Genomic DNA, 27,832 nt, shown 5'->3' on the forward strand with positions numbered 1-27,832 from the left:
TCAAACTGCAGAGTGCTATAACCACTACATACCTCAAACAAAGAGCAACTAGATCCAGCTTTATTCTTTCTGCCCAATTTCTTTCAGGCAAAAAATCAATACCTTCCAAGTAAGAAATTAAAGTGCCAGTATGTAGTCTAGTGCTTAGTACATTCTAAACGTGAGCTACAAGAAGCCCCCTGATATTTAAATCTTGCCAGTGTTAAGAGTGAGGAACGGTTTAGCTCAACCACCAGAAAGCAAGAGAAAAAAAAACCTCATCTAAAACAAGTATTTACATTAAATACTGAAGGACCAAAGGTCACATTTTTGGCTGAGGATATACACACAAACTTCTTGAATTAATTCCAATTACAGAAAATATTTGCTTTTGGAACCAATAAGCCTATTTCTTGGCATCAATTAGCCTATTGGAGTTTGAAAGTAATAGCTAAGTAGTCACATTAACAAATACAGTTTTGTGCTTTTAAGGTAAACTTATTAGCCCTTAGAAGAACTCCAAACAGTAGCAGAATTAGGGTTCAGATTCTTTGCCAGCTAAATAGGTTATCATCCAGACACTACAAGTAATTTTATACTTCTGTATAATACATGGGTTATTTATATATGGTTTCTATATTAAAAATGCCCTGTTTTGCCTTCAAGTACAAATCTCAGTGTAAAAAGGTTTTAAAACAAGCAAGATTCAAATACATATTGAAGACATGTAAAATTCCACAGGGAACAGCAGAAAATAGTAAGAGCTCCATTAGGAACTAATCAACCAGTAAAATCAAAGAGGGCTTAATGGAACAACCTTTTTAACACTATACAGTTCTGCTGCCAACACACACAGCATGATCAAAGCTTTTCAAAGGGGAAAAAAAAGCACCCTAAACAAATTCTAGCAAACTCCCAGATTAATTCTCCAAAGAGAGCACTCAATTACCATCAGGGGAGCTACAATTCCAACTATGCTAACAAATAGGAACCAACATCTCAGGCTATTTAAACACAGACTGTATCACTGTGTAGCAATCTCCACTTTAAAGAGAACACCAGCTCCCTGGGGGAAGATATCATGGGTACTTCCATACCTAGAAAGCAGGGAGTACCCTAATCTAAAGAAACAACAGCTAGTTCTCCTCATTCCAGAACTTTTAGATTCTTTAGGAAATAGAAAGAAAATTAGTTTAGCAGCCTGTAAGAGATTCCCAAATTAAAGAGACAGATAGCAGAGATACAAATACTCAAACCAGCTCTGATTTAAAGATACCTTACTTTTATTCTCTAAGCAAAGAGAGACTGTATCAGCTGCTTCACCCCCCCCCAGTTTGATGTCTACAACCTCTGGGTCTCACGCGCAACAATACAGGAAAAAGTGAATTCTCACCTTTCTTCTCTCTGGCTATTTGTCGCACTCCTTCTCTGAACTCAGAAAGAACTTGTAGGTACGGCATCACTGTAGATTCGATCTGCAGGATAATTATTCCTACAGTTAGCTAGTCATCATTTAGATATAAAACATGTCCTTACCCACTTCATATTTATGTGCTGTTGGATGGAACATGACCCTCAGGGCAGATCTGTATCAATAAAAATTGTCATTGCTCTAGTGATGTCAAAGGATAGATGATAATTTGCATTAGCTGTCAATTTTCCTTTTGTGCAGATGAAATCAACTTGTGAAGTTCTGTCTCTCCCCATTCCTTTTTTGTCTCCTTTCAGTCACAGATACATCAGTTCCACAGGGTAGTACTATAGTCCAGATAACTATAATGCAGCATAGGCATACAAACAGCACCAAGATGAATTTGCCCCTTCATGTTCTGTGTTGTCCTACTTAGGTCAAACTGCTTGTCAGAAATAATACCAAGTGAAACGGATATTAGGACTTATTTTCATTAGAATATAGATCTGTTCCTCAAATGTTATCTTATGCTAATTGTATTTATTTCCAATACAGTGCAGTTGTCTGTATTCCTCACACAACTCTCTCCCCCACAAAAACTGGGGAGAGATTGCTGTTGAATTATTCCAGGTGTAAGTAAATGCTGGTCATGAAAGCTCAAAGAAAAAGTCCTGAGAATCCTGCTCTCAATGGTAGCGAACAGTGACAGAAAACAGTTAATGAACAGCAGTGAACAATTACAAAAACAACTACACATCAGTGCTGTCTACCAACACTTCTCTAGAATCCCAGGAGGAGAAGCCGGGCACCCAGGGGACTGCTTAAATTAAAAGTTTCGTTACTTTGGAGGGTGGGGAAGAAAGGAAAAAAAAAAAAAAGCACGCTTTTGTTTCCCCTACAGTTTCCATGTGTCTTTCCCATCTGTTAAATCTCTATGATAAATTTCTGTGCAATTAACAGACAAGATAGTTTGTTATGCTCTAAAAGTGCCCATAAGAAAGGAGCTGAAGGGCTCCATTAAAACTTTTCGTAAATGTGAATACTATGCAATCAGCTTCATAACTGGAACCTGTGCTGACACATTTGGCAGAAAGAACAGAATATGGTAAGTGAGCAACAGCCACATCTCCACTACCCCCTCTACACTGAAAATAGCTCAACATGCAAATGAAGTGGCATCAGGAAATCATGCACTATCACTACTTTATCAGACATTTCAAGATGAAAGATTTTTATTTCCAGAATAACTAACCTGACAGCAATGCTTAATTAATTTGCAAAATGAGACTATGGAACCTGAGTTTTTCTGACTTCAAATCTCTTCTATTCCCTTTCAAGTGAATTACTGAGCCATGGTAATTAAGCTAGTTGTTCTTTCAGAGCTTTTGGAGAGGATTATGCCTTTTTTGGAGATAATGACTCTGTTGGTTCCTTCATCTCCAATTTGGAGAAAGAAACAATAGGCCTGATACACAGCCTTCTGTAATTAATGAGAAGTTTTCCTGTCTTGAAGGTTCACCCGGTAATTTTTGCTAGGAAAAACAAGTATCTGCATGGAAGATTGAAAGAGAGTATAATATTTAATGGAACAGCCAAAACATTTGTCATATTATGCATCTTTATATTATAATCCTTAAAACCAGTAATGTCTTAGGTGACAAAACCAGAAGTTTCTTCCTGTGAAGAAGCCTGTGTGTAACAGGTATTAGCACAGGATTCTTTCTGCACAAGATTCTTTTAACTCTACTACCCTTGGCAACGTTACTTTAAAGGAGTGAAAAGGCTTAGCTTCTTGTTCCAAGCTATTGCCAATCCTTCCATAAAGCATATCTGTTGATAAAATCTGCCCGAATGAAGTGCTAAATATGACTTTAATAATTTTCCCTAAAAAAGTAAATATTACAGTGCTGCCTTTCCTCTGAAATTCAAAATTCTGAGCTAAGTTAAAATTCACTATCGATGAGTTTTGGTATGGAATACTGAGCGTCTTCCTTATTATCCTTGTTATATCATTAATGGAGATTTCCACATCACAGTAATGTAAGTATTTGCACGGGCAATTATCAGATGAGTGTTCACTCACATTCTTCAACCACAAACAAGCTTTCATAGAATCACAGAATGGTAGGGGTTGGAAGGGACCTCTGGAGATCATCTAGTCCAACCCCCCTGCCACAGCAGGGTCACCTAGAGCAGGCTGCACAGGAATGCGTCCAGGTTGGTTTTCAGTGTCTCCAGAGTTGGAGATTCACCACCGCTCTGGGCAGCCTGTTCTAGTGCTCTGCCACCCTCAAAGTAAAGAATTTCCTCCTCATGTTTAGGTGGAACTTCCTATGCTCAAGTTTGTGCCCATTACCTCTTGTCCTGCCCCAGGCACCACTGAAAAGAGCCTCGCCCCATCCTCCTGACACCCATCCTTTAAGTATTTATAAGTGTTGATAAGATCCCCCCTCAGCTGTCTTTTTTCCAGACTGAAGAGACACAAATCCCTCAGCCTTTCCTCATAAGAGAGGTGTTCGAGTCCCCTAATCATCTTGGTAGCCCTGTGCTGCACCCTCTCCAGCAGTTCCCTGTCCCTCTTGAACCGGGGAGCCCAGAACTGGACACAGTACTCCAGGTGCGGCCTCACCAAGGCAGAGTAGAGGGGGAGGATGACCTCCCTTGACCTGCTGGCCACGCTCTTCTTGATGCACCCCAGGATGCCATTGGCCTTTTTGGCCACAAGGGCACATTGATGGCTCATGGTCATCCTGTTGTCCACCAGGACTCCCAGGTCTCTTTCCACTGAGCTGCTCTCCAGCAGGTCAGCCCCCAACCTGTACTGGTGCATGGGGTTATTCCTCCCCAGGTGCAGCACCCTACACTTGCCCTTATTGAATTTCATAAGATTCCTCTTTGCCCAGATCTCCAGCCTGTCCAGGTCTCTCTGTATGGCGGCACAGCCTTCTGGTGTGTCAGCCACCCCTCCCAGCTTTGTGTCATCAGCAAACTTGCTGAGGGTGCACTCTATCCCCTCGTCCAAGTCATTGAAGAATATATTGAAGAGGACTTTCCTCTTCCTTTGATGAATAAAAAGTTTAGCTTTTTTGTTACACCAACAATGTTTTAATTATTCTTTCTCAGGAGGAACAGAAAACCATATGGTCACACCTTGGAATGCTGAAAAATACTGGAAAAATGGCAGTGATTTGTCCACGTCAATTTTTTCACATGAACAAAAAGAGCAAAATTGATAGCTTTCACATGGCGTTATTTCTCCTGTCTGCACCAGGAAACATTACTATTATTACAGGGCCCATCAGCACTTTCATCAGTATCTCCCAAGTATTTCAACAAAAATTCTGCATCACAGCAGAACTGCTGGATGACCAAAGCAAAACAGCCTTCAAAAGCCAGATAAAACCTGTGGCTACAAATGAGATCAGAAAAGAAGATTGAAAGACGGATAAAACTCCAGCTGCCTCCAGGCTGGTTTTTGGTGTACCACAAGGAAATTTAATCAGTATAATTATATTTTTGAAACTACTTAACATACAAATACTTGTAATGAGCCTTTAGACTGTAGCACGTGCTGTTTGTAGTTAACATGTGGTTTCTTAAACAGACTCATCATTCAGAAGACAAGATAATTGTTTTTCTGGTTGCTATACAATTTGTCTGTCATTAAGTCAAACAGACCTACAAAAAAACCCAACTCTCATAAATGAAAAATCCTGCTTCCTAAGCCAATTAATTACTTCAGATTCAAATGTTAAAAGCAGAAAGAATGCAAGTCAGCCACACATCAGTAATGTAATCACTTTATCTAACCTAAGCTTTCAAAGGACACACAGTAATTTTGTATAATATACTTTGTCCTTCACTTACATTTATGTTTGGACTATTCCCTCCAACAGGAAAACCAATTGCGTCATCACTTTCTATGGCACCAAAAATCTGGTCAAGGGAAAAAAAAAGAAAAAAAGAAAAGATTGTATACATCAAGCCACAGGTATGTGAAAACTAAGCAAAATCACATGTACTAGGGTTTTGAAGCCACGTACTTCTCATTTAACTCTCAATTCACTACTCTAGTAAGAAGATGTTTTGGTTTTTAATTGATAAAGCATACTAAACATTGGCTTTCAGATTTAGCTTTAAAGCTGTCTGTTCTGGTTTCAGCTGGGATAGAGTTGATTTTTTTTTTCCTAGTAGCCGCTGTGTTTTGGATTTAGTATGAGAATAATTTGAAAACACATACTGGTTTAGTTGTTGCTAAGTAATGTTATAAGTAAGTCAAGGACTTTTTCAGCTTCCCATAGAAATTGAGAGGGAGCACAGACAGGACAAGCTGGCCAAAGGAATATTCCATACCACAGACGTTACACTCAGTGTATAAATGGGGACTGGCCGGGGGAAGGGATCTGCGATCACTGCTTGGGACAGGCTGGGCTGGGATCATCGGGTGATGAGAGAAACTTGTGTTGTATCACTTTATTTTATATATTCTTTTACCATTATTATTTTTATTATTGTTATTTTCCTCTTCTGTTACGGTTCTATTAAAGCATCTTTATCTCAACCCAGGAGGTTTTTTTTCCCCTACTCTACTTGGGGGGAGAAGCGTGCGAGTGGCTACGTGGTCCTAGTTGCTGGCTGGAGTTCAACTATGACACTGGCAGATTTGATGTTCTGACTTCCTATTTTTTCTACTGTCTAATTTTCCTTGCATGTATTAGGGGCTCTCCACTATTCAACAAAACATTAGCTGAAATTATAATGTGCACACACTGCAATTTGGGGTTGTTTTGGTTGGGGTGCGTGTGGAAGATCTCTAGTTTCCTACGGGATTTAAACAAAGACGGTACAGATCCCTACATACTTCAAAAATACAACAGTTATAATTGCACAGTGCAATAGCAACGTTACGACTTGCTATTACATACCTTTAGCATTTGAGTGAGATAGGAACTGATGTTTTCTAAAAGAAGTCTGTTTGGCATTTGTCTGGAAGATTTCTTTGCAGCAATATAGGAGTTACTCTGACTGACTAACGAACGCATTTCTTCTAAGACAGAGCGAGTGTCAATATTGTCACACAGTGCTTCATGAATTGCTGCCTTCTTGTCGTAAAAACTAAGAAGAAAAAAATGTTTTTTACTATTGATGTCAAAAGTACCTGCAACCTACTCTGAAGAACTTCTGTTAGAAGAGTAAGGGGATCTCAAATTGAGATAATCTTTTGTTGGTCATAGTTTATGTTTGAAGGAAAAACAGATGAGCAAGAAAAAGGCGTTATCATAATGCCGCTGTTTTGCTGCTATGGACAAAGGCAGGCAAGATAATGTAATTGACAACAACTATCCAAACAAATTGCATCTAACACTTTTTCAGCAACTGACCGTTTCATACCAGGTTTTAAAAGCAGTATAAATTGCTTATTTAGTACCTTCTTGTGCTTACTATTTATTTTTTTATACAGTACTGCTCTCCTATCCCTATGTACCAGCCATGTACTCTGTTTAGCATCTTTCCAGTGAGGAGCACCAGTTTGGAAGTTAACTTACCACAAAGTGAAGTGTTGTGAAGCTGTTACAAGCAAATACAAGGAATAAATTCATATAAATCTTTGTAATGTTCATGAATAGGCATAATAAGTAATACAGTATATTAAGTAACATTTAATTATGGAAGGGGTACTATTGTTTCAAACAACATACTTTTTCCAGAGAAAAGAGAATGAGAAGCTGTAGGGAAAGGAGACAAAAACAAATACCCACAAAGCATAGCTTTTGTTCCTCCCACTCCTTTGTCCCTTCCCTTCGACCTCTCTATTACTTACTATCTTCCCCCTTTTTAAAAAAAAGGGTTATTTCTACCAACCCCAAGTTGAGAATGAAATTTTCAGAGGACAGCACTAAACAGAACCATCTACACTTGGTCCTTCAATACGCAACATCTCTGTCCACAACAGTGAATGGAACTAGGAACAATACTGCAACATAAGATGCTTCTATTTTAAATTTCTCTCATAATAGTGATATAGGAAGCTGTTCACATTACAAACACTAATGTAGTTTTGTTATAAAAGTGAAAAACTGCAATATTGATATCACTGTCTCTCTCATGAATACATTTTCAAACACTGGCGCTCTGATCTTCTGTGCTTTTAGTCAGGTCATTCAATCTTTGCTTGTCTCAGTTTGCTCACTGCACTTTGAAATGTGTAAAATACTATTTTTCCAGTTGTAACCACCGTGAATTATTGGTCACTTCTCAGATACAAGGACAGCATTTCAAGTAGTGAAGAAAATGACAGCTGTCTAACAAAAAAGTTCTCTTTCCCTTCACAAACAGGGTGATGAGGCATGCCAGGTGTACTTAACATAAATGAAAGGGAAATTAATAATTTCATCTATACTTCATAAAGCTGTTCCAAGATTAAATTCACTAGCTTGTATAGAGTTAGGGTACTCAGTGGGAATGCTACAGACTTATAAATATCACTATATGCATATTCAGTCATTTTGCAAGGAAAAGAAAATTAAACATGTAGCTACACAATGGCTATTCGCAGAGAAGTAGGAATGCTCCAACTCACTTTTTGTTCAGCTCTGCTTCCTGATTTTCCCATTTCTGAAACTGGCCTGTCACATCAGTGGGAGCTCGAAGAATATCCTTCACATTTAAAAAGAACTCCTATAAAAGAAGAATATAGCTAAAAATCAGTTTAAATTAGACACAACCAAGATTTACAATGAAAAGGCATTATTTCTTTATTAGCGTCCTAAAGTTTATGGTTTCAATACTGTTTTAGCCAGGATCTACTGAATGTCTGTCAAAACAAAGAAACCCACACATTTTGCATAACTCCGTAAATCACAGTTGGACTGTAATTCAGTTCTATCTCTTGGCCCTGACACTGCATGATACGCTATGACACTCTAACACCAAGCTGCTCAAATACAATACCATTTTTAAAAAGTTTAGGCAAGAGTTCTTAGAGCAGATTTTTCAATGTGTTGCTAGCAATGGAAGCTAACGAATAAGAGCAGCTTTATAGTGAGAGCCTATTTTATGTGGGCATCCAGCTTGGTGAAAAGTAATTTTCACTTATTCTGTGGCGCAAACCAAACATTTTACATAAAAAGCAGAATAGCTTCATCTGGAGAGACCAAGATCAACGATCTCAAAATGCTGTTCAGCCTCCTTGTGGGAAACATGGGTTTAAATCACACCTCAAAACTAAGCAGAGAATGGAACTGTGCCTGATCCCTCACATATGCCTGCAAGGCATAGAGACAAATGCTCAATGTATGTGGTGAGGAGACAAGGTAGGAACGATACTCCCTCTTCCCCTTTGGCTATATTTTTGTAAAGTCTGATCTGGTAGACAATGATACGTCAGTGCCTGTTGGACTGAGTCCTATAAGCAAGCTGAACTGAGAAACTAACGTTGTGTGTAAGTACCAAGCTGCTCAGAGATGTCAAAAATTGGAGAGAGCACCCAGCTGCAGAGAAACGTAGCTGTCCGTGGAATTTACATTACTTGAATGTTCAATGGTAAACAAATACTGTGACATCCCACCTGATGAATTCAGAAGGCAAACTCAGTCTATGTATACAGCCTATGTATCCTTGGGTTTTATTCCTTGAAACACATATGAGAACACAAAGCTTAGAGAGGTGGAGGAGGAACGGAAAGCTTACTTACATTCATAAACTTCTCATACTGAATAGCTGACTCCATGGTATTATTTGAATAATCCAGTGTATCCTTCCAAGAGTGCATGAGGAAAGCCAACCGTAACTGCCGTGCTATTAGGAGTTTCAAAATAAACAATGAAAATAATTATAGTCTAAAGCATTTTTATGGACTTCAACACTGTGTCTAAGAACATAATTTTTAATATTCTTACTATCAATACATCTGCCAAAAAAGCAAGAACACTATTATCCATACAGACAATACCAGCAAGGAAAAGAAGAACAAGGAAGCTGTTCTAAAGTTAGAGACGAGAAAATACACCTGAATTTAGGCATTTTTGTAAACTCCATTATGTGCCTGAATAACAAAATTACCAGTCACCACTCAAATTACATTAAAAGCATTCAAATTCTAAAGTAATTTTTACCTGTATGTTTCTTCAATGCATCTTTTATAGTAATGAAATTCTTCAACGATTTGGACATTTTGCAGCCAGCAATTGTTAAGTGGCCAGTATGCAGAAAATACCGAACCCAGTGATCGTTTTCAAAGTATGCCTGCAGCAAAAACAAAATACCCCAAAGACCCAACACTGTTTACATACATAACATGAAGTAGGATAATCTAAGAATAAAAACCTGTGAACAAAAAGTTATGCTTATACAAAACACACATAAAGTTTTAAACATTAATTGATGTATTGTGTAAGTCGCAGTCAAAGCAAAGGATGCTGCTTTTTCACTGCAGAAACTGAAGGCCAGTTTATTCACCTCAGACTGTGCCAGTTCATTGTCATGGTGGGGAAATCGGAGATCAAACCCTCCTCCATGAATATCCATCGACTCTCCTAGAATGGATCCAGCCATCGCGGAACATTCAATGTGCCAACCTGGACGGCCCTGTTAAAAAAAAGACGTTACTTGGCTACTAGTTAATTGTCTTCCTCTCCTGCCTATGTGTCATTGCCTCATTGGCCTACCCCTAAGCAGTTACACACCTGAGGAAATGAGATACAGTGTTACCAAGAAAAAAAAAGATTCTTGGTCTCAGCTTCATAACAGTATACTGTTGGATTTAAAGATCAAACACGGCATATACAACCGTGATGCTTTGATTATCCTGCTTATTATTCTTTTTAAAATTACATTAATTTTTTTGATCACAAGGGGAAAAAAAAGGATATAGAAATTGCTGCAGATAAAGCCTGTAGATTAACAGAGGACAAATGACCAGTAGCAGCCGTTGTGAGTCTGCATGCAGACTCCTGTTTAAAAAGTATCAAACAGACAGACTCATATACATTCCAAATTATTAAATGAACATAGCAACAGAATCTATCAATTAATACAAGATGCCCATAATCTACACATTATTAATATCAGGCGAGGCAAATTATTTCTGTAACATGCTATTTAATAAGGTGTAGAAGATCTAAATCCTGATTATAATGTCCTTACCTTTCCCCATGGAGAATCCCATGAGGGCTCTCCTGGCTTGGAGCATTTCCACAAAGCAAAGTCATTTGGAGAATGCTTCTCACTTAAGCGATCAGCTGAGATGCTTAGGTCACCTTTGAAAAGAGAAAACATAAATAAATACATTTTATTTAAACACCAGCATTATTGATTTTTGGCCTCACTGTACATCACATCAAGTGAATTAAAAAAGAAACAGATAAAAAAGCAAAACACTCAGCCCTCAAAATTCCTAATAATTAATCTTGATAATCCTTTGGGATTTTGATTAATGTTTAGTTGACAGGAAATCTGAAAACAAGTATCAGCTGCACTGCTTTCTAAGTCTTGACATGAGATTCATGTACATTCTCTCTGCAGGCACAATTCCAATATTGCAGTTACAGAAAAAGAAATATAGAAACAAAAAACCTTATACTCATAGACAAGTAAAACTGCAGAAATCAATTAACTCCAAAGTTAGAAGGATTCAAATTAAGACTAGGATTGTTTTAATCTGCACACACAACATGATCATAGAATATTTCTTCTACTCCTAATCTCAGTTGCTGCACAGAATGGCTGGTAGTTGTTCAATAGGTATGTTTACTGTTTTTTTACCATCACAGATGTGTTGTGCATTATTTGCTGTTAGTGCCTTATGATAATTTAGGTGGTACTCTCATTATAACATCTTTAAAACTCAGGGAATTTACCATTTCTGCAGTACTGTCCAGGACTAACAATACCACCTGCCACTTAAGAATCCAAGACAGATTAAAGACAAAATTGTCAAGGTTGAACTTATCAATAATTTTGATGTACAGGTTGAGATACCTGCAATCTCAATTGTTTAGAATAGCTAACATTATGCACTTTAAATACAAAAGTATTATGCTTTTATTTACATTAATTGCAACTTTCAAAGCTTAGCATTTCTGCTGCCTGTACATTATCTGCCAGGGTTATGACTGACAATCATCACAAATGAGTAAAAGCCATTAAGCTGACAAGAAATAACTTGACATATGCATACTCTTGGTTAGTGTCCTGGATTCAAATGGGACAAAGTTAATTTTCTTTCTAGTGGCTGCTGTGTTTCAGATTTGGTATGAAAGGAATGTGGATAATGCATATTGTTTTAGTTGTTGCCAGGTGATGTTTATATTATTCAAGGACTTTTTTCAGTTTCCCATAGAAGCCGAGAGGGAGCATAGACAGGACAGGGTGGCCAAAAGAATACTGCATACCATAGACGTCATGCTCAGTATGTAAATGGGGGTTGGCCAAGGGGCAGGAATCCACCATCACTGCTTGGGACAGGCTGAGCAACCGGTCATTTGGTGGTAAGAGTGACTTGTCATGTATTATTTTATCTTATATATTTTTTTACCGTTATTATTATTACTACTATTTTCCTTTTCCATTATTGTTCTATTAAACTGTCTTTATCTCAGCCCACAAGGTTTGGGTTCTTCTCCCTTCCCCCTCTTTTTGTCCCTCTTCTCCCTAATCTTTTGGGGGGGAAGTGTAGAGTCGGGGGGGGGAGCATGGGGAGAAATGAGAGAGTGGCTTCGTGGTCCTAGCTGCTGGCTGGGGTTAAACCTCAACATTTAGTTACATTAATCACTCAGCATTGGTTCCTATTTGCAAAAGGACACAACAATTCAATAAGGGTGACTGGTTATGTGGTGCAAATGATACATTCTTGTCACTTACAAAGACAGTGGTTTAAGCTAGCACCTTTTATTTCACATACAAGATTTCAGTTTTAAGGGTTGAATTTAGAAAAAAAATCATAAATTATAAAATCATATCCATTTTAAACTGCATATCTCAGATATTGCTAGTTTCACCTAGTATGAGCGCCCTACTTTCACCCAGTATGAGTGTTATACAAAAAACTTTTTATATTCTTCTGATAGACATTGCAGATGATTTGCTACTAAAACTGCACAAGCTTAGGGGCAGATAAGTAATGAGTCTAGTTTATTGAGCATTTGAGGCTACTCCTCTGCTATGGCTTGAGTCAAAAAAGTATATATTTGGATTTAGTTCAACACAAAAAGGTTTACAAAGTAAAAACAGTTCTCAGTATGAAATAGAAACCTAAATATTTGTCATGAAATAACCACAGACTGATGTGGAGAGCTTTCACCTGGCATGTGGAAGACCCAGCTTCAAGTCTTTGCTCCCTGTACTTGAACCAGATGAACAGCCAAATAACTGGGCCATAGCCAAATGACTGAGCTATTCATAATTCTGACCAAAAAAACCACCCCAAACAAACAAACAAACCAACCCCAAAACATCCTAGAATGAATAATGTCTCTTGGTATTTTCCAATTAAAAACTTTCAGGAAAGTGCTGGCTCAAGCTACAAAACTTTGGAAAAGAAATCTACTGGTAAAAGGAAGTGTATTAGGTAAACCATTCAAATCTGATAGTAACTTTGATCCAAATGTCAGTGACATCAATTGAAGAGACCAACGCATCATCAGTTTTTTCAGCAGCTTAAGCAAATGTTATTTCCCCTTTTTACCTTCACCCTCTTGAAGAGCTTTTTGGTCACCTACAGCTTCAGGAACCAATTTAGCATAGGAGTGTTTTTCACTACAATCAAACTTCATAGTATCAAAGTATACAGATCCATTGGACACATACCTGAAAAGATAAAGATCATTATTTAGCTAACCTTCTACAAGACTTAACTGAATTTTATCCCCAAAATCACTGTCTTAAACTCAAGTTCTCTAGTGAAACCACATACAGTATGGTACTGCTCAGTATTGTAAAGCTGACCTAGGTGAGACTAAGTTTTAAGGCCCTACCATAAAGACTTCAGACAAATCATTGAAAGTCATAATAAAACTAATCAAAGGGAAAACAACTGACATCTTTTGTTAAACTCTTAAGAAGTGAGATGTCAGATAACAGTCCCAAGAGATGAAATATCTACAATACTCCTGGTCCCTTTTAATATTTTGCAATAATACGATATGAATCACTTTGTTTCACAGCCCATTTTGTCCTCTTTCACTTTGCTAATTTGTCCTGCTACAGCCATAATAAGAAAAAACAAACTCTGACACAAAGGTATGTCCACAATAAAAGCTCTGACACAAATGTAAGTTTCAGGACCACCAGGAATGCTGATAATTTAGTGCAAACAATTTTGAACTGAAAACTTTCTTTTTTTAGAAAATTTTAAAATGTAGGTTTAAAGGAAGAACATATAAGAGAGATTACGGCAGTCTGAATCACAGGTTTGCTTCTTTTACCACGAAAATACATACTTGTCAAAAAATTGAGGCTATTAACAGAAAGAGAACTCAAAAATTTCACACGAAAATCTATCATGATACTTCATAACTTCTAGAGCATTAGCTTGATTTTCATAAATGTTAGACAATGTCAGAAAAACAGTTCATAATTACTTTTTTTTAAACTTACTTTATTCACAACTGATTTCTAGCCATCTACTCGGGCATCCATTTTTGAAACGCCCCTTGCTGAAGGCCAGGAGTTAAATACAGTTCAAGTGAATGGGACTTTGGCTATTTATTTTAATGAACAAGGATTTCACCCTACAAATCTAATAATCTAACTTCTCTCTTTGTAAGACATCATAAGAAGTATAGTATAGCACGTTTTCATCAAGTGAGAAATAACAGGTCTTTTGCAAAGGAACCTGAAGTTTCGTTATTTGATGAAACACTACTTCTGGGAAAGACTACTATCACATATGAAAACAGAGAAAACAGTTCACAGTTAAGTGTTGAAAGCAATCATTCTAATTCTGATACGCTATAAGTACACAACAAAAGCATCCAGTAGCAAACTTACCCATAACCATTATCCACAATCTTTTTCACAAAATCTACAATTTCTGGCACATATTCACTAACCCGTGTTAAAACATCTGGAGGTAAAACCTATCAATAAAATATAGAATTTTATATATATTTACACACACACATATATAAATAAAAATATTTACACATATGCAAATATGGACTAAATATATATATTATACATTGGTTAAAAATTGGCTCAAAAGCCAGTGACGGTAGAATCTAAGACTCCCGATCTGAAACAATGTGCTGTGGCCATTTTATCCTGAGACTTTAAGGCAACATTAACAACAAACTACTTCAGGAGATGTCATCTCTTTCATTTATTGCACTTCTGACAGAACAGGCAATAAGTCCCTCCGATTTGCAGGTAAATAAATAAACCTTCACTGATCTGAACCACTGCATATGACATGGCATTTCATGTGTAACAGACAAATCTGTCCTTGGTTGTCATCATCACATAATTTCCTAGTGGCTGAAGACTGGTAAGTAGTCAGTCTAAACGCTAAGGTTGGCAGGGCTCTCGCGCAGCTAACAGACTCTATCTCAAATTTCTGGATCACTTTATGATTACAAGCTGATATTACACCAAGGAGAAGGGATGGGGCGCACACATCAAACTTGATCACCAGTTAACTGGCTCTGGTAACACGCACAATGGGTTTAACATCGCTGGGATGGAAACAGAACAGGTGCTATTTTAACAGATACCTGTTCCCATTAAAGAAAATATCAATAGGGTTGAAATATAAGGGTTTTGAAAGCTATTAAGGAGCTAAATTGTGTTCTGGGTATTATGAGCCATGGCACGTACACTTTTAGAACAAAAAACAGTTTGTTTACTTACATTGAGTGCTTCCATATCTTTATGAAACTCCCCTTCCCAGAATTTGGGGAGCTTTGAGAATATGGAATTGTCAGTCACCTGACTGCCAAATTTTGTGTCCAACCAGTCAGACAGCAAATCTTTGGCTTCGTCCAACAGTGTCTATAAAACAATAATGGTAAGTGCAACTGATCAAAAACTTGCCCTGTTTAAACTCTGCACAAAGATCTTATGCTGAACAGCAAAGTTTGCTTGAGGAAAAAGACACTTGGCTATGAATACAGAGTAATCTGTGCTACCAAATTTTTTATCATATTGCTCTTCATAAATATGGATGAAACAAACAGAGGAAGGAAGATAAACTGATAAATGATATCTGTTTTGATATCAATCACTTAAATAGGCACGTGGAATTTACACTGTAAACACCAGATGGGACCTGCAGTTATATCACATCATCTGGCCCTCCCATTACTACTGGATAATCCTAACAGAAGCCTTACTGGGCACATTGCTAAAAGGTGTTTGAAAGACTAATTTGAACATCAGCAAAGATACATTTCAGTCTTATATCAAAAGATGACTTTTTTTTTTTTTAGAATAGGATATAGCCCATAAGGTGTGATTGCTTAGATTTTAGTTATTTTTAAAATTGTGTTAGGTCAGTATACGCTTTTATAAAGGCGCTTGATATTAGAATAGCTGGACTTTTTTTTAAAAAAGAAAATTAAGAGCGAGAGTCTTCTCAAGAATGGAGCACATACCCTGTGCTTCTTACAGTAATTATCACACATAATCTGAAAGCAAGAAAAGATGAAAGTGGAAACCGATTATTAAAAGACAGTAGTTATATTGACTGACTTGGTTACTGGGACAGTACCAAAGCCCAGTAAAGTCAACAGAACTATTGTCATTAAATGTAATGGTCTTTGGATAAAAATTATCCTCAGCATAGTTTTTTGGGATGTATTTTCTTCTCTGATCAGAGACAGAAACACTTGTGTAGAAAACTGCCACTACTTTTGGAATGTCATAAATGCACGTTCAGTAATTTATACTGAAACTAATTCATCAAGACAAAAACATCACAGAGAAAGTCTAAATATATGCAAGAGAAAAATCACCATTGGAAAGGTAAAAATAACTGAGTAATTATCACAGTGGGAGGGAAAAAAAAGTCACAGATAAAAACAGCATCCAAAAACTACATAGGCAAATTCAAGGGCCAAATTTCCTGTATTGAATGCAAAGTACCAAAAAGTCCTCAGGCCCACCATTCCTCTTCTTATGAATTAAAATTTCCATAATGTTTCATGAATTACTACAAGCTAAATATTATTTTTAAAACTCCTAACAATTATAAGCCAACCATAATTTAAAAAGGAGCTCAAACTGACCTCATGACGTCTGTTGATCTCTTCCGCAGGGAGTTTTGCTTGCACAGCTTCTTGTAGAGGGTCAAAAGCAGACTTCACTGCATTTTGAATTCTTTCCAACATTTGCTTTTTATCTGGGTCTGTGGTCTCATTTAATTTAACCAAAAAGAGCTACAATTTAAAAAAAAAAAAATTAGAAAGCAACTTACAGTACAGTACTGCTATATTCCATACACAATATTTTATCTTAGCCACGTAGTAGCTTGCTACTGATGAATAATACATTATGCCACATAATGTATGTGGCATTTTCTATGCACCTTAATTACACAGTTGATTATCAGAAATCTGAAAAGGAGAAGCTTTAGTGTGAAACACAGAGAGATTAAATGCTATGCTTAGAGAGTACTTCAGACAATGATAGACAATTTCCAGGCCTCCTATTCACAGGCCTGTATTCAATTGATAATCTGTTTGTGATCTGTAGTTCCAAAAATGACAGGAGAATCACCTTCTCCCACCTTCCTTTCAGCCCAGCATATACAGTTTATTAAAACGCCTAAAGCTTTGGAAACTTTTTGGTCTTTTCAAGGCCGTCAATGGTACAAGAGAGAAATCTCACAAGCTTTAAAGATTATGGACATAACACGGTTTAAAAACTATTTTAAAGGCTTATTTTTGAAGTTTGAATTCTAACACACAAACATCCAATTGCTTTTTGAGCCTTTTCCCCCAATATCCCAACAACAATATGCATGCACTCACAAACAAGTCCTATTGACATAAAAATCAGGCACGCCTTTTACATGGATAGCTCTTGTCAATTCTAAAACAATGAAAAAACAAAGTGATGTGCAGTTCCAATAACATTTCTAATTTGTGTGGTACCAGTTCAATAGAATAACTGAAACAAGCAGAAAATGTAAGGAGACAGCAAAGTCAGAGGTATTTTTTAAATGTTTGCTACATTATTGAGTAAGAATCTAAGTCACTAGCAGGGACTAAATACCACACCTACCTCTGAGGCAGTTTTAACATCTTCAAGTAGCTGATCTGGTGATGATTTGTTCTCTCTATACCGTTCAAAAAGGTAATTTTGTCTTGCTCTCTTGATGATCTACAAAGCAGAAACATGAAAATATTTTTGTGAAGCGACACATAGTTCTACGAAGTGCAAATAAAATCTGTTACATTCCAAAGGCATTTCAGAATCTCTATAAATTTAACAAGCCACAAGAATTACACTTAGTAATACAAATTAAACATACCATACGTAGTTAATCAGCTACCTCAAGAAAGTTAACTAGCTATCTCAACAAGAGGCAAATAAAATAAGTTATCTTTGTAAAATGCTTAGTCTTCATTATGACAACATTCATTTATATACAAGAAGACAGGCTTTGCTACCATAAAATGCTACAAAACTGAGAAAAATCAATGACTGTAAAAGTTAATAAGTGTAAGATTTACCTTGGCTCATCAAATGGCAATTACATATGACTATCTGAGTTCCATGCTCAAAGTACAGTATTTTAGATTGCAATTTTAAAAAGACCTTACCTTATCATCAATATCTGTAATATTCATACAATAGAAAATGTCATATTTAAAATAATCCCTCAAGATTCTTCTCAGGATATCAAATGAGATGTATGACCTAAAAACATAAAAGATATATGGGTGTTTTTAGTGAACACCTTCAAGTCTATTTCTATTCTATTCACAAACTACTTTAATCTCAGAGTCAATAATTTTACAGAAGTTTTAATTTTCCCTCATCTACTGCTAAGTTTTTAATCAAACAATGACATAATATTATAACACGCTTTTAATCTTAAATCTCAAGTGTTGAGGCTAATGAAACCATCTTCTAGTAACACACTCATCTAAATAAAGTACCTTTTTATGTTAGTCTTTTGCTTCTAATAGGCACTGTTATTACCCATACCAAAATAAGGAACTGCAGTACCTGGCATGTCCCATGTGAGAAGCGTCATAAACTGTTGGACCACAGCAATACCACAAGACCTTTCTTCCATTCTGAGGCTGAAATATTTCCTTAATAGAAAGGGAAGGTATAGTGATCAGAATAAATTCTAAGACACAATCTCAGGCCAGTAACACCACATTTGGAGATCAGAATGTGAAAACATGGATTATAATTACAAAAAAAGAAAAAAAGAATTGTTATTCCACTCCCAGTTTTACTGTAAAAAAAGCTCATCACTCTTCACTAAAAGGGAAGATCAGGCTTTCTTTTGCATTGAAAAAGGTTACACAGTACAATCATTTCACACATACTTGGATACTACATCCCATATAACATTAGTATTCTCAATATTTCCTCTCTTTCCCAAAAGACCTTCAAACAAGATCACGCAGTTTTACCAGTTTATATTACAACAATATAATTGGTGAGACTTTTTTTTTTTTTTAACACTGACAATGTCTAGAGAAATAAACTGATTTTATTCTGTTCACATTGCCTATACTTATGTGTATTACAGCTGAACCCCTGGCTATTTTCCATGATGATAACTTACAATTGGGAACTATATATTATGCAATATACACATACACACACACTTGTAGTATATGTATATTTATTGTGTATATTAAAACACTGGCCCAGCAAACACACTCCACCGACACAAGCACATGATTGTTAACATTCCGCAAAATACAACCTAGAAACCTGTCTACTGATAGGGTAAACACTTAAGAAACAAACATTTGATGACTTCTATGCTTGTGTTTGTATGGAAATCTCCACTTTTCTTTCATTTAGTTACCTTATTTCGAGTCAGGCTGTTGTAGAGGCAGAGCCTAGAATGTTTTGTCCCTTCTGGGGGAGACCAGGGAGGCTGTACACGCTTGCCTTTACCTAGGGGAAAAAAATACTTTAAAGAGAACTGAAAAGACACTTTTCACAAACATATTTGCAATATAATATTTTCTCCTTCACATCACTAAGCTATTTCAAAAGAAAAAGCACACATTTAATTAGACAAATCAGCTCCAATCCTAATAAACCAATTACTTTTATTAGAGCTTTCTACAAAGCCACTAAAAACAATGTAAATTATTTCAATCTAGTTTATTTTCAACTCTCTGACTTGACATTCCTATTAACTTTTGATCCAGGTAACAGAAAGGAAGAGGATATAAAAAGCAAGAGCATGCAATTCAGGTAAAGCATTAACAAGGGCTTTGAAATTTAATGAATTTATTAATAAAGTGTTATGGCAGTCCTGTGCTTTCTGCAATACCACTGATTTCACTGTGACAGCATATCACAGATCTCATACTGAATTTGCAAAAAATCTCCAGAGACCAGAGTTACTCTCTAGAGCCAATATTGACAGAGTATGTGTACTCAGGGTGAGAGGGAGGGCAGATGGAAAGGTTTAGAAAGAACTTCAGCTTTTTATCATACATTGTTGCTATGTACACAAGGCATTTTTGAACACACTCATTTACCACAAATATGCTCCAATTCAGCAAGAGGCTAAATTTTGCCATTAAAGACAGTAGATAAAATTCAGGGTAATATTAGTGACAGTATTCTTGCATTTGTTTTCTTTTAAACTTCTAAGAAGCAACATAGTTTTTAAATTCATGGGTTTTTTCAAACAAAAGTATGGGTATGTCATCTGTCGAAGAATTGCAGTTTGCTATGCACAGGGCTGCTTACAGCTGTAATGATGTTAAACTAATTATCGCATTAACTAGGAATGAAAGCAAACCAGGAAATTACAAAATACAGCAAAGTTGCCAGCTTAATACACACAGCACCGTCTTTAGGAATTCTCATGGTATGCATTTTAACTGCAATTAAAATATTTGTTTTAAATAGAAACTATTTGTTTTGACAACAAAATAGCCTTTCTGATCCTGTGTCTCAGAGTGTTCTTCATTAACTCTGTTTCCCAATATAGTCATATGAATATTTTGGCTGAAAACCTTCAAGTAATGTAAGCAGTCATGGTATAAAAAAATTTAACCTCTTCCTCATCTTACTGTTTTGAATAACTGCCTAAATAAGAAAAAAAGATGTTAACTGTAGTACCTGTCTCACAAATGGACTCCACTTAATCTCCATGTTATGGATTCACAGAAATAAATAAATTAAATGTTTATTCAAAACATTTAATTGTATGAGGTACTCCTGTAAAGAATACCTCAAGTTCAAGAGCAGTCTATCCATAACACAGACCATATACCACGGTATGGATTTGTTTACTCTTTGATTTACAAAGATTACGCTGGCATGCTTAATTGCGGCTAACGTTCCCCTCAGGGAAAGAAGCCTATGTGGGTTAGTCTAATAAAAGATAGATCTGTAAAGCTTTCTTTACTTACAACCACACTAAACATAAGAAAAAACCCAGATACTGCACCCTAAAGTTCTCAGCTTGCGAGTTAGGTGTCACGTTATATCCATTACATGGACACCAAGGGCAAAGTAAAAGGCAAATACATCTTCATATTCAAGATACATCTCTGCCAGCTGCAGTCTTCCCCCAGGCTGAACTGAAGTTCACCTGCTCTAATCCACTCCTGGAGCTCTCTGATACACCCAAAAAAACACTGATAAAATATCCAAGTTCCAAGAAGTGTGGCAGATTCATGTGTCATTTCCATAGGGAACACTGCAGGACACTACTTCAGGACTTCTGATACATATGTACAGATCATGAAGATAACAAGACATAACCCTTCAGAAGGAGAGACTTAATATTAAAGATTTCATGGACAGGAAAACTTTTCTCTTATTGCTCCACCCTGATTCACGCAAGTCTGTAGACAAATTGTAGTTACTGGCATTGAATCTGCTATCAGAGCCAGCAGTACAACTGAGATCCCTTCACTGCTGCAAGGAAATCAATAACCAGCACAAACACATGCAGGCACACACACATACAGAGAATCTACTCGTAGCAGTCTGATTTTAACTGCTGGTCTGCTAGGAATTGAGAACACATGGTAAGAGGTTGTGAGAAGATGGCACCGGAGTAATATTAGTCAACAACCATCAGGAAAAATGACAGACATTATGCATTCATTTGTAGGTATTGCAAGCACTATACAACAGCTCTGTGTTATTATTATTAATTATTTCATGACTCCCTGAGCAATATAAAGCAACTCCCTCACTATAAAGCAATTAAATTAGTCTAGCTCATTGGAAAACGACTCAGGAGAGTGATGCAGCTCCCAAAAATGCCAGCACCCATGCTTACACAATGACCTAGATTAACCGGTTAGTATTTCCTCAAATCATCAACAATGCCTAAATTACCAGGGTTAAAAAAGAACCCCAACATTCTTTTTGGAATTCAGTGTTAGTAACAACCATAAGAGGCAGTATTCAGTTTAATTTATTATGAACTTGTATATTATACAACTATCTAGTTACCCTTGCAGGGAAAAAAACGTGCACTGAGCGAATTCTGATATTTTAGGGAACAAGCCAAAACCCACATATTCTTTTACAATTCAGCACCTTGCTTTTTAAAGAAAATACACATAATCGAATTTCGTACACTGAGGAATTTTAAAATCAAAGAAACACGGAAAAAGAGCTTTCACATTCAAATAGGTCAGGATCTATCAATTACGCAGTAACTGTATGCAAGAAGAATTTCACAACCTTGAATAAAAGTTAATAGCGTAACTTTTAAAGTGTGCAAGAGATACAAAAGGGAATTTCCAGGAATTCTCAGCAATAAAAACCAGTACAATGTCAGCTAGTCTATAACCTGCCCACCAGTTTCATATTACTCACTTGTTTGAAGTTTACAAGGCTCATTTTTTTCACTGCTGCCATCATAGATTGCTTCTATGTGTCTGTACCACCGGACAACATGGATATACTGGTCCACAGGTGGCCCCGAAAACTTTCTGAATACCTCCACATCTGCATGTGAAAATGTGAACCCCTGGATATAACTACGAGTGCTCAGGTACTCGTTCAAAGCCTTCACCCTGGCTTCCTCTTCACTAATGCTCAGAATAAAACTGTAGCTGGAAGCTGTAAAGAGAGGCACAGGACATTTGGTCAGCGTTAAAGGAAGAAGGAGATCCCATGACCAAAATATATCCTTATACTATACATATCCCCCTCTAAATTAGCTCTGGCAACTGAGAAGAAATTTGAGAAAAATATATTTAATACAAGCTACTGAATAACTATATATTTCCTATCAACAGGATAGGAAATTATATTCATGCTGTGATGAGTTTTTTGGAGACATCTTTAGAAAGAGTAATGAGGACGAAAGCACAGGTCCTTTTCATGAAGAAATATTATCTACTTGAAATTGGAGAAAATTCTTCACACACAGCAAACTGAGTAAGTCACTCTTTTCCATGCTGCTAAAACACTCATCCTGCAAATACTTAAATATGATTAATTTTTACGCTGTGGACAGACTGTGAACATGTCTACTGAAGTTGAGCATGTCCTTAAACCTTTGCAGGACTGGTGCCCACATGCAAGCTCCCAGCATGATGCTCAGTTACTCCTACTTGCTCTCCAACTCAAAACTTAAGCTGTTGCTGTATATTTCCATACTTAGCTATACCACTTCCTCTCCTCAGCCATGTGAATATTTAAAATGAGTAAGATCTACACAAACAAACAGAGAAGATATTAGATCATGCTCCTCCCTCACAATTTTTTAATTCCATGATTTATTTGGTATACAGGCAAAGCAGGTTCACTTGTGTCTCATCTTCACAAAGGCACGGACACGGAGGAAGCAGAGAGGGGTTCTGTGACTTGGTGGGGATGCTCACAGTAATAGCAAGCCCTGTGTAAGTCAGTGGGTACGAAGCACTGCGGAGGTTATGGCATCTGGGCTAGCACTGACTTTAGGTAAACCTCACATTCATATTTTCCTACAATGATTCAACATTTGTAACTCCGTTCGTGTTCAAAGTACTGTATAAACATTAAGCCAATATCCTGCTTGGGTAGTCAGCCAAGAAGGTAATTTAAGACATAGTCAAGGTCGTAGTGCAATAAAGTGAGAGAGGCAGAATGAGAACACCTGTCCCTGCTCCCAAACCCTGACAGAGACCACTGCCACAAGTGTTGCTTCTTACACTAATACAAACATCTTCTGCACGAGTAGTTGCCAAAGCATTGGAGGTGCTTGCAGATCAATGCTCTTGGAAAGGGAAGGATGAAAGGAGATGGGGAAGCGATGGCTAGGACAGAATGTGAGGAACTGCAGAGTCAAAAAGTTTTTCCAAGTATCATCAGTTAAGACTTTAGTAGCAGCTCATTTCCTATATGGAAACAAATTATTAAAATATTTTACAGGAATTCAGGACGACAGGGAAATGGCAGCTAGATACCAAGTACGTTTGTGTTTGACTCTTTTGAGTATAAGTGAGATAGAGTGGCGCACCAGCAGAACTTATCAAAAAGATCAGTTATTAAAAAAATATAATACATCAAAGATCACAGATACTTAAAATTCATACACAAAAGCAAAGTCAGATTCATGTAAAGTCTCAATCCTTCTCAAGGGCTATTTATGTAATTGTTCAGTATAAATAAGGAATATCAGGTAAACAATGTTTCATCACTAGACCTTACCCAGGTGTATGGGATTCAGCTTTGGCTCACATAATTAATTTTACTATAAACTTTTCAGGCTCCCATATATTTACTGATGTTTATCATCACAGAACTCTACCTGTTTATACACATGAAATAGTTAGAAATAGTTATGTTTATTATGGAAACCTAAAGACATATGCCTTCCTTGACTGAATTTTGTATCCATGAATCATATGTGGGAGAAGGCAAAAAAGAAAAAGTATTACAGGAATGATCTGTGTAGAAATGAAACTATATCTCAAAGAAAAGATCTTTAAAGACCTATTGCAACGAAAGCAACACTCAATTTGCAAAGTATTATTAGGGTTATTATGACCATTATTCACACACCAGGGTGCTAATGGGAAGCAACTCAGTGTATCTGAAACAATATAAGTGCTTTCCAACCACATCTGTAAACCAATCTAAAAGGGAAGTTGCACAAACTTACACACAAATATAACAAAGATGACAGAACCCGTATAAGCTAATTTTGGTGAGGAGAGATGGCAAATATTGCCTGTGAATGTCAGTACTAGCTCAACCTTGATAGCAGAGCAGCCAAAATTACTTTGAACAATCTTGGCACACACATTAATACTTGAAATTATAAAGTTTGACGTGATGTCTAGTTGCAAAAGCAACAGCACTGGTTGCAAGAGCAACAGCAGACTTGAAAGTGTAATACATCAAAGAAACCAGTTAGCCCAGGGGACCTAACAGGAGGATGTCTTTACGTTAAGACTGATGATCACTGACTCAAATTCAGCCCAAACTCACGTCCATAACTGCACGCCACAGCGAGTGCAGTACAGCATGAACGCACCTGAGCAGCTGTTCACAGAGTTTCTCAGGGCAGAGCAGCAGTTGAGCCACAGCAGTCTCAAGTTTCCAGCACGCTCACTGTACCAATACGAGTTTCCCACATTGGTTTCACAGGCTGTGCTGAGCTCCAAACTTCCTTTTCTAGACTGATAGCTACTTTACAAACCATGACAGCTAGCTTAAAGCTAGCACAGGTGTGTTCTACTCTCTGCTGTGGTGAGATGCAGATACAAGCTAATTTGCTTTGTTTGAGAGTGCCAAGTGATCAGTGCAATTCTGAAATACTTCTGAGCATCCTGTTTCAGCACATAGAGGACAGAATCATTCTCACTTCTGGCATTCTTGTGAGTAGCTCCAAACTGGGCTGAACTAACAAAACAAAAGCTCTTCTCCTGAAGCACTGGGTGCTCTCCTGGGAAGAAAGAATGAATATGATAGCACCGTCCTTTGGAAGGCAGTATACCAGAAGGCCATTTCTTTTCAAGCGAAAGATATCAGGCAAAACTATCTTTACATAATAGTCTGTTCTGATTTCATTTATATCATTAGTAAAAACAAGAGTAGTAAATCTAGAGAGTCTTGTTTTTCTGTGATTTATATTCTGCACCCTCATTTCCCCCCCTCAGTGTCTCGCAATGCCTTTAATTCATCACACACAACCACTGAAACATTTCCTGGTACCTCCTAAGTGCTTCATCCCCTCTCCCCATACACTTTAGTATCCTCATCCTCCTGTAGAGCTCCAACCCATCTTTGCTCAGTCTGCCAACCGTGTGCAAGAGACAGCTCACTGTCAAACGTAACTAATACCAATCAATGGATTGAGATCCATTGGATCAAATTGAGAGAGGAGGGCCAATGGGTGTATATAGGTCTGACCTGTTTTACCCCTGTTGCTTTAGGAAATTAGGCGAAGAAATAGTCCTTCTCTCCAACTGCAATTTTTTTCCCCTCCCAAAACAGAAAAATTACAGTTGCTACTACTCAATTGCATTAGGAAGTGTCTTCTTGACAACAGAAATGCAGGATTATTACAGAGCTGTTGCATAACACTGAATGTTAACTCATGTGAATGGAATGATCTGTAGGCATCAAATCATACCACTCAAGGGCAACCCCATTCAGAAAACAAGCACTGAGCACAAGTATTGGAGAGTTAGCAAAATAACCTTGAAAAATCTTAAGAATGGTTGTTAATAATATTAACACTCCCTCCGCATTAAAAAGTTGTTTCAAAGAAATTCCACTGTAGACATTAATTAATACAGTTCTCATATAATAATTGACAGTGTATGATCTCTTTTGGCAACATAATTGTCACACATTCTTCTTTCCATGGATGGAGTGCTTCGGAGACTACTGAAGGAGACTAGGAATTTGCCTGAAAGACTGCAGCAAAACAGAGACTCAAAGAGTTAAGATCGCTTCTGCGTTTTATTTGCACATAAAATACCTGTAGAAGTTTAATCAAGATGTGTAACCCACACAATATCAAATTTGATGGACATTTTTTACTTTTATTAACTTGAAAATGAAAACCTCTGTTCCTTGAAGGTGTTGACAGCAACGTAAATACAGAAAAGCCATAAAGTAAGCAGTAAGCTAGCTGACACAAAAACAAGGAGTTACTTTGCTTCAGGGAAAAATTAGGTTTCCTGGGCTTCCCTGAACCTGCTAACCTTGTCAGTCATAATTAGATGACAATTGAAATGTTCTGGGATTTCTGCAGAGGCATTCACTAAGAAGTCTTAGACATTTCTGAATATTTTACAATGTCATTGCTCTTCCAATTTGGCTTTCACAAATTTAAAACAACCCATAAAAGATAAGTGTAATATGTCTCATTATTAATACAGCTGCAAATTGGCCATTTATCATTCTGGCTGGCCACTCTGGTAGCTTTGGAATGAAGTCCAACTCTGCTCAGCCAAGACGAATTATCCTTTTCCATAAAAAATTCAGAAGAACTGAACCAGTGTAGCTATCCCACCTATGCAAGACACAGCATACTCACAGCAAGACAAAGGACTTTTGTTCAAGACTCATGCACAAGGATCAAGAAGCTTTTAGCAAAGCAGGGATTTTTAAGATGGGAGTATCCCACCAAGGAAGAGCTTGTCAGTCTTAGTCACTTTAGCCCTGTGAGTTCCACTTCCACTTTTGCAGAACTGAAACTAAATGTAACAACTACAGTTCAAGCAAAAAGCAAATATTTGCCCAACAATAAACTTAACTAAACGTTTTCTTAAAGCATAGCTGAACTGAGCCTTTGGTGGGATTCTTTTTCCCACTACCTTAACTAAGATACTGAAAACACATCTGAAAAAGCCAGTCCCTTGACAGCAATAAAGTTTCTGGACTCCCTTACACAGGAACATTGCTTGTGATGAGCAAAGAGCAGAGTAACGTTCAGGAGCAAAGAAAAAGGGGAAAAATCTTTGAATCTACAGATCCTTAAATGGAATGACAGAAATTTCCAACCCCTCACATACCATAATGGTATTTCATACTTGTATGACTGGTATTCCAAGTTTCCATTTGCTACAGTAGTGCCAAAAATTATAGGACTACCCTAGCCCTCCTTTCCATACGGAAGAGCGTAGAATAACCCATCATTAAAATATGACCACAAAAAAAAGTCCAGAAAAGTCAAAAAGTTCAGACATGAGTTCAAAGGAGAATATAGATGACTAGGAAAGACTGAGGCAGGTGAAAGAGAGCAGACTACGTGGTGATAAACGCACAACTGACTAAGCGGTCTGGCAGCCACCTTAGCATCTGTTTGAACCCACCATGATGGAGAAC

General features: G+C 37.2%; 1 protein-coding gene across 5 annotated transcripts in view; it reads right to left on the minus strand.

Moving 5' to 3' along the window:
• The window catches only part of CARS1 (cysteinyl-tRNA synthetase 1), a 37,673-nt gene that overhangs the window by 9,004 nt on the left and 837 nt on the right, over nt 1–27,832 (minus strand). For 3 of the 5 annotated variants that reach the window (XM_074585739.1, XM_074585741.1, XM_074585740.1), the window contains exons 2-17: nt 19,383–19,474; nt 18,560–18,648; nt 18,151–18,247; nt 17,609–17,707; nt 16,612–16,761; nt 15,236–15,376; nt 14,378–14,466; nt 13,074–13,195; nt 10,535–10,647; nt 9,848–9,976; nt 9,505–9,634; nt 9,084–9,187; nt 7,971–8,068; nt 6,316–6,505; nt 5,258–5,326; nt 1,373–1,454 (exon numbers count right to left, since the gene is read on the minus strand). In XM_074585739.1, coding sequence (XP_074441840.1) covers nt 1,373–1,454; nt 5,258–5,326; nt 6,316–6,505; nt 7,971–8,068; nt 9,084–9,187; nt 9,505–9,634; nt 9,848–9,976; nt 10,535–10,647; nt 13,074–13,195; nt 14,378–14,466; nt 15,236–15,376; nt 16,612–16,761; nt 17,609–17,707; nt 18,151–18,247; nt 18,560–18,648; nt 19,383–19,474 — 1,794 coding nt within the window. Of the gene's footprint in view, nt 1–1,372; nt 1,455–5,257; nt 5,327–6,315; nt 6,506–7,970; nt 8,069–9,083; nt 9,188–9,504; nt 9,635–9,847; nt 9,977–10,534; nt 10,648–13,073; nt 13,196–14,377; nt 14,467–15,235; nt 15,377–16,611; nt 16,762–17,608; nt 17,708–18,150; nt 18,248–18,559; nt 18,649–19,382; nt 19,475–22,378; nt 22,625–27,832 lie in introns of all 5 variants that reach the window. The other 2 variants (XM_074585736.1, XM_074585737.1) reach the window with 1 other exon arrangement.

This window comes from Larus michahellis, chromosome 4, assembly GCF_964199755.1.
Source record: "Larus michahellis chromosome 4, bLarMic1.1, whole genome shotgun sequence".
Classification (NCBI taxonomy): Eukaryota; Metazoa; Chordata; class Aves; order Charadriiformes; family Laridae; genus Larus; species Larus michahellis.